The sequence below is a fragment of the Triplophysa rosa genome, linkage group LG21, assembly GCF_024868665.1.
Source record: "Triplophysa rosa linkage group LG21, Trosa_1v2, whole genome shotgun sequence".
Lineage (NCBI taxonomy): Eukaryota > Metazoa > Chordata > Actinopteri > Cypriniformes > Nemacheilidae > Triplophysa > Triplophysa rosa.
Genome location: NC_079910.1, coordinates 10,774,987 through 10,782,914, shown reverse-complemented (window position 1 = coordinate 10,782,914; position 7,928 = coordinate 10,774,987). Strand labels below are relative to the sequence as shown.

The 7,928-nt window shown below is 39.3% G+C and overlaps 1 protein-coding gene across 1 annotated transcript; it reads left to right on the top strand.

Moving 5' to 3' along the window:
* On the top strand, positions 1-7,928 carry dhrs3a (dehydrogenase/reductase (SDR family) member 3a). Its single transcript, XM_057319555.1, has 6 exons — positions 1-493; positions 4,465-4,608; positions 4,733-4,852; positions 6,637-6,875; positions 6,967-7,092; positions 7,359-7,928. Exons 1-6 carry the CDS (start codon positions 296-298, stop codon positions 7,441-7,443), a joined length of 912 nt encoding a protein of 303 aa, XP_057175538.1. The 5' UTR covers positions 1-295; the 3' UTR covers positions 7,444-7,928.

Sequence of the window (7,928 nt, the reverse complement as noted above, 5' to 3'; positions counted from 1 at the left end):
GAGAGAGAGAGAGAGAGAGAGAGAGAGATCTCACTTGTGTCAGTTCTTCATTCGTAGGTGAAACACGGGGCACTTGGTCATTCTCATGGACCTCCTCTGTTAAATCGGCGCACTTTAAGGGACCGCATATTGCTCAATAGACCAGGGGAGCGCTTATCCAATTCCCATTCAAGTTTGTCAGATTACTCCAACGTGCCTTCTTGACAGCTCACTAGTTAGAAATACTTTCCCATCTCAACAGTTTGTTTTTAAGAGCGTGTTTTATTGCACAAATACTTTGGACTATTTTAAAGTCATGATGGAGTTGAAGGTGCTGGGATGCGCAATGCTTTTTCCTCTCCAGATTTTTGTGTGCGTATTGAGGGCGGCAGTGCGCCTCTTGACGCGCCAGAAGCGCAGAGATCTGGGCGCTGATGTGGTGCTCATCACTGGTGGTGGAAGAGGAATCGGTCGTCACCTGGCTAAAGAGTTTGCCAAGCAAGGGGCGAAAAAGGTACAGCTTCTGCCTGCAGTATTGCGCGCAGTGCAATTTATTACAATGTTCTAATTATTCATTTCAGAGGTGGCATTATAATCATAATTCTTAGCTTATGTAGGCTATTTCTCTTTCTTGCTGTCGAATTTATTCTTTATGTCATAATCAGTGTCTTTTTAAAGGCCAGGTAAGAGTGTCCAATATTTGCAAACAGATTCTGAATTTTAAACTTTGCTCTTCAACTGTTTCTATTTTGGCTTTAATATAATGATCAAAGAGACTTTCTAATACTTAAAAAGTAAGTGTATTGTTCTCTCTTACCTGCACATATTAGTATAGTGGTAACGTACTGCGAGTGTTGACTCTCATGATACATTTGCTGTCATGTTTCTCATTTGTATTATTTTAGGATAGATTCTGCTAAATGACTAAAATGTATGGGAAAGGAATACGCTTTTTGTGTCTAAAAAGATATTCCAGAGAAAGTGATTGAACCGTTTATTTGATCACGTCATGCCTTACTGCCAATCATGAGATCGTTTTGCGTTTATATGATTATTTCTACTTAAATATACTTCAAAGCAATCGAGTTTGCATATCGGTGCGCAGTGTTATTTTGTAGTGAGTGAACTGAAGGCATAGTGACCCACCGGTGCCCTCGTCTGGAGGCTTAAGTTCTGTTTCATGTTTCTCCTCGTATTCTCCTCACTGGCCACACAAACACAGGTGTTTCCTAAGCCTTTATGCCTTTACAAATGCCCAACAATGGACTGCTGACAGGCAAAGCGAACTGTTTTGTTGAACTCAAATCATGTGTGACTCTTTAACCTTCCAGGGAAGTTCATACTTCCCTTTCGAGAGTGCAGGAAAAGTCACATTTTATTATTATTTTATGTTATGATATCATTTTTTGGTGAGAACGTAAAACTGATTACTCCACCCCCCCTTCAGATATGAGGGACAACCACCACAACAACACAAGAGAGAGCATCAAGTGACAGAAATAGCATCTTAACTTTAGTAGGGTGTGTATGGGTGAAAGAGAGAGAATGAATGTCTATGTGCGTGAGTGAGTGTGTTTGTGCGCTCAACATGTGTAGGTGTGTGAATGGATCAATTGCAAAGGGGTGTAGTAGGCAGAGAAGCACCTTGCAGATTGGTTACCACAACCAAGTTCATTGGCAGGTCAGCCAGCTTTTGCAGGACTGATGATGTCATTTGTGTTATTGTGTCGGCTGCTTACTGCTGACTCTCAGAGGAAAAGTCAAAAGACCGCTCCAAGGCCAAGTATGTGTGCGTGTGTGTGTGTATGAAAGTTAAGTCAAACATGTGCATGTTAGGAATAGCCCCTCATTCATCATCATGTGATATGTAATAAATTATGCTTTTGCCATTGTGAGAGGGGTTGAAAGGCAATTTCTAAATCCTGTGCTCATCTGTTTAATCTTTCTCTGTTTCTAAACAATGACAAGATCAAAGCATTGTATTTGAATAATAATAATAATAATAATAAAAGGGATAGTTCACCCATTAATAAAAATTCTGCTGTCACTTATTCACCCTGTATGACATCACCTGACTGTCTTTCATCTGTCGAACACAAAAGAAGATATTTTGAGAAATGTGAGGAATGTCTCAGAGGTTTTGTGTCCATACAATAGGCAATGTTAGTAGTTTTACCAACGTTCTTCAAATTATCTTCTTTTGTGTTCTGCAGGAAAAAAGTCAACGGTTTTGAATGACATGAGGGTGAGTGAATGCGGCAAGAATTTTTGGGCGAACTAACCCTTGAAGTCCTAGGACCTATATATGTATAAGTGTAAAGCAGATATTAAAAAGGGCTGAAAAGCTAAAGAAGGGAAGGTAGAGGTATAGAGCAGGAGTCTTCAACTAAAATTGCTTGAGGTCCAGTAAACAAACCCTCCTTACCAGCCGAGATCTGGATAATTAAATACCTAAAAACATGAATTGATGGTTTTTGGCAGACCAAAGAAATAAACATGTATTTTCATATCTATACGACGGCATTACAATGTGTGACAGCAATATAATGAAGGAAAATGTGCAAAATGCCCCAATCTCTAAACCTGCACTGAACATACATCATTTCAACATTAACACCTTTAAAAGAAAACTAAAGTGTTGTTTTCTGCTGAACTGAGATTAACAAAAACCAGCATCAAGTTGTGACTGATCATCCTCTGATAACAATTCAGCTCTTCTTATGGCTGTTGCAGCTGAAAGGGGGGTTAGTTTAATATTTTCTTCTAGTTCATGTCTTTATTTTCCTTCTAAAAGTGTTTCACACGCAGCCTCCATGCACTCTTTTACTATTTTCCCTTCAGTAAAGGGCTTTTTATGTTTTCCCAAGATCCACTGTATTCTTAGAGAACATTCATATGCTCGTTGTTGGGCGGTAAGTGAGTGAGTGAGGACCCGTGTAGATTGCTACTACTGGGCTTTCAGCTAATATATTTCCCGTGTCCTTACCTCAGACTGCTGCGGGTAAGTTTCTTCAAAGTGTCTATGTCTAGTTTCATAATGCCGTTTAAGGTTTCCACTTTTGACAACCACAACAGACTCCGAGCAAATGAAACAAACCGGCCTCGTGCATGTCGATGCAGGAAGAATAAATGCAAATCTCTCGATCCATTCATCTCGGAAAACATGGTTTTCAGCGTCATCTTTTCAAACTTTTGAAAAGGACATTGTTTTTCAGTCACTGACAGTTACATCTGTCTGCGCGCTGCAGCGAGTCTATCTGACGTCACTCTGAACGTAGCAACAGTGCGCATCTGTCCGTGGCGCCGTAGGACCCAAACTGCTACTGAGCGGACCTTGATGTGCCTGGTATAAATTTGATTGCATTAGAAAATAATTTTAGGCGTTCATTTATTTATTACGTCAAAAGGCTTTGAGGTCCGGACGGATGCATCTCGCTGTCCGCATTCGGACCGGAGTCCGCTAGTTGGTGACACCTGGTATAGAGGCTGGCAGTCCATACTCCCAGCTGGGCTTTGTCCCATATGTGACCCCACTGGGCCAGCACTAATGAGGGGGCGTTATGCTGCCCCTGCCCGTGTTTCCCGGTGGCTCTGTTGCTTGAACTTTTACTGATAATGGAAACTCACCATGTGCTGTTTGTGACATTGGCGGGACATGAGTCAGGCTGTATGTCACTCAGCACATGAGAAGGCACATCTGTTGCCTGCTTGCCCTTGTCCACTCTCTCTTTTTCTCTAGATCCATTTATCTCTTTCAGAAAAAAATCATCTTTTTTATTTTGACATAAAAATCATGAGGTTCTAATGAGTTTAATACATCTTTTATAATTCTCATAATCTGTGATGATGTTTTATATTTAATGAAGAACAAATATGTTCTTCACAGGCTTTGTGACACACAAAGCAGTTCCTCACACACTGTGTTCCTCAAATGAACACATAAAAATATGAATAGCTTGCATGCAGTCTAGCAATCTGGAATAAATATGTCTGCCAAACAGATAAATGTAAAAAATGTAAATAAAAGCCTTGAAAATTGCTTAAAATTAAAGTGTTTCCTGGGGCCAGAGTGTATGACGTACAGTGTGTGTGTGTGTTTGTTTATGAGGTAGATAAAGCTTGACAGGAAAGGCAGGGGAAGGACTTGTGCTTGTATTCATTACCTCTCGCTGACCTTGCTGAGTAATGGATCTAATGCAGAGAGTTAACAAGGGTCCACAGCCTGACCCGGTGCTTTATCACTCTCGCTCGCTCTCCCTAAACCTCTTGTAGAATGATAAGAAATACTTAATTCAATATACTGCTTCAAGAACCTGCACATCAATGTGTAGCAATCATAACAACAGACCTGGCCAGTTATAACACTAACTTGGAGAGCAATGTACCTCACAATGCAAAACATTCCTCATGTTGCATTTGCCCTATTCTATTGTCAAAGTTTCTCACCACTTTAACAGTAAAACAATCATGTCTTTCCTTCCTCAGGTGATTTTGTGGGGCCGTACTGAGGAATGTCTAAAAGAGACATGTGAGGAGATCTCTATGACTGGAACAGAGTGTTATTATTTTGTCTGTGACGTGGGAAACCGAGAGGAGGTGTACCAGCAGGCCAAGGTGCTCAGGGAAAAGGTACACTCACGCACTGCCTCTCTCTCTCTCTCTCTCTTTCTCTCTCTCTCGTCTTAAAATATCTAAAGGTAATTTAAGCCACATAGTCAAGTGTAGTCTAAATATATTCAATGTGGTCTCATAGGTTGGGGACGTCACCGTTCTTGTGAATAACGCAGCTGTTGTCCATGGGAAAAGTTTAATGGACAGTGATGATGATGCACTTCTGAAAACTCAGCACATAAACACACTTGGACAGTTTTGGGTAAGAAACAAAATAGATTCAATGCTTCAATCACTCATTTTATGTTCTCGCAACTGTCAATTTATTATAGCTGTGGTGTGTTACGTTACAAGAATTCTAAATATTCATTTGAGTTTTTTAGTTACTCAACATGGAAAGTCATTTGTACTTCTTGGAAGCGTTCCTCATCATTTAAACCTGTTTTTGCCAAAAGAGAAAAAGTAACAGCACATTCCTCACATAGAACAGTCAGACATAAAATACAAGAGAGATTTTTAATGAGTTACTTCAAGCTCCGTTTAGGGAAAAGTAAAAGTTAAATAAATGTTGAACTGGAAATCTTTATAGAGAAAATCTTTAGAGCACACATATGAGAATAAGAAGCGGTTATCTGATGCTTGAGATGCACACACTGACAATCACTATTATCCATTGTTGCTCACATTTTAAACATGTTTTCTGAATGCCAATTTTAAATAAAGAGTTCTGCAAAGAAGCCTTTTCTTTTAAGGGAGGGCATGGCCAGGGTATTGAAATATGATAAAAGGTCATGGGTCATCTGACAGATCAAACACTGAATGTGGGCTCATATGTCTGCTGAACCATCAAACATGCCTGTTAATTTTCACCAGGGTGACTAGACAGAGACAGAGGCGTGTCTTGGGCAGTACATGTACAGAAACATGCCTTATAAAACAAGGATACTTCAAGTTTATTTTATTAAATATACTTAAGTTCAAGTGTATTTTAAGAATACACTTGAACTTAAGTTGTGGTGAGTACACTAATATCAACACACTAGTAGTATACTTGTAAGTGTACTTTTTCAGTGTGCTACTTGAGACTACTGTATATTTGCCCAATTTGTTATTTATAAATGTGTAAGTATACTTTAAAAGGACAGTTCACTCAAAAAACAATTCTGTCATCATTTACTTACCCTCGAGTTGTTCCAAATCTGTATAAATGTCTTCGTTCCGATGAACGCAGAGAAAGATATTTGAAAAAAAATGCTTGTAACCAAACAGTTCTTGGCTACAATTGACTACCATAGTAGGAAAAAATACAATGGTAGTCAAAAGTGCTTTCTACATTCTTCAACAGAACAAAGAAATGTATAAAGCTAATTTTCTTACTATGGTAGTCAATGGTGGCCATTTTTGGGTGAACTGTTTCTTTAAGTGCAACAGTAGTAAACTTCGAGTATACAACTCAAAACTGTTTTTCATTTGACTGCGTGTACTACAAGTAAACATAACTTTTTATTTTATTTTCTAGTAGTTTAGTAGTTTTTATACTACTATTCATTATATTATCCAAGTATGCTTGTTTCCAAGTATGAACTTAACATCCTACTGATAGTTTACTATTTTATATTATTTTGCTCTTTCAATATACAATAATATGCAATACTGTATTGTTTCTCTTAAAATATAACTTATGCAAACTAGTATTTATGTTTTAAGTTTAAATAGTAAAAAAAGTATTTGATAATAAAAAGTATACCACTAGCACTTAAAACAATAGAAAGGAGAGTAAAAAGACTGTGTTGTTAAATGTTTGGCCTGTGGGCACTTGCACAAGCAAACTTTTGCTGACCTGCTTAAGACTTCTATGTTTTGGATATAACTGGCAATGGAAATACTTTGTCAGAAGTCTGGTCATCCTAACCTCATTCTAGAACAAAAGACAAGTATCGAGTTTTTATACCATAGTGACTTGATTGGTATTGTTGGATTTCCAACAATATGATAGTTGGGGGTAACTGAGAGAACAATGTATAATTGTGTCTGTCTCCCCCACAGACCACAAAAGCATTTCTGCCTCGTATGCTGGAGCTGCGGAACGGCCACGTGGTCTGCATTAACTCCATTCTCTCCCTCTCCTCCATCCCTGGAGCCATCGATTATTGCATGTCTAAAGCCTCGTCTTACGCTTTCATGGAAAGCCTGACACTGGGCCTGTTGGACTGCCCTGGCGTGGGCTGCACCACAGCTTTACCCTTCCATACCGACACAGAGATGTTCCAGGGCATGAGAGTGAGGTAATGAGCTCATTCTGACCTGTATTGCTGCTGTTGATAAGTCCATCAATGACGACAAACATGCATTTGTTTTTGAATTCTTCTGATGCAGGTTTCCTAAACTGTTTCCTCCTCTGAATCCTGAGATGGTGGCGCAGCGCACTGTAGACGCCGTGAGGACCAACACAGCTTTTGTTGTCCTGCCGTGGACCATGCACTTTCTTGTCATCCTTAAGAGGTGAGGTTGCTGGATTTCAGCTCTGCAAAAACAAAACATACGGCGAGGGTCCGAGACCACCCATGAAAATGTTTATCAGTACTCGAGTGAAAAGTCGAATTCAACAAATTAACATGAATCTAGGAACTTCTCAAGTTCTTTTTCCAAGTTGAACTAGATTTTAAATCTCTGTGTTCCGTGTGGTTTCAGACTTTTTGACCTGGCTGTATTATTTCTAGTATTGAATCTTTTCATTGGCAACCGATGACTTGAAATTTTCTTTTCAGTCTTCTGCCCCAGTCTGCCCTGGAAGAGATCCACAAGTTCTCAGGAAGCTACACCTGCATGAACACATTCAAAGGACGGACTTAATCCCAGGGAAAAGCTTGAATGTAAAAATTCCTCAAAGCAATTTTTTTCACACAAAGCCAGCACTATGTCCAGGAACATCAATCAAGCTGTTGCTGTGTGGATGCATAAAAGTCAGTGTAAGGGTCACTGGAAACAACGCATCTAGATGGCTTGTTTTCCCAAGCACTATTATGCCAGTGTGTCCTACGTGGATATAATTGGATTTGGCTTTCTGATACTGGATTGCATATAAGCATGTAGGTGAAAGCATTCCTTGGATATTGCGAAAAAAACAACAACTTTGGAGCACAGACTGTTACAGAAGAAATGATTCATCAGTTGGGGTTCTTGTAGGGTTGCCCAAGGTTTACTGTATGTTTTATAGATATCCACTGATTATAAGAGCATTTTTGTAACACGAGTCAATGCGATTTGGCTCTCCGACTTGTTTAAAGTCATTCCAGCATGTCTATCTTCATATTATTGTCAACTTTAAATAAACAGTA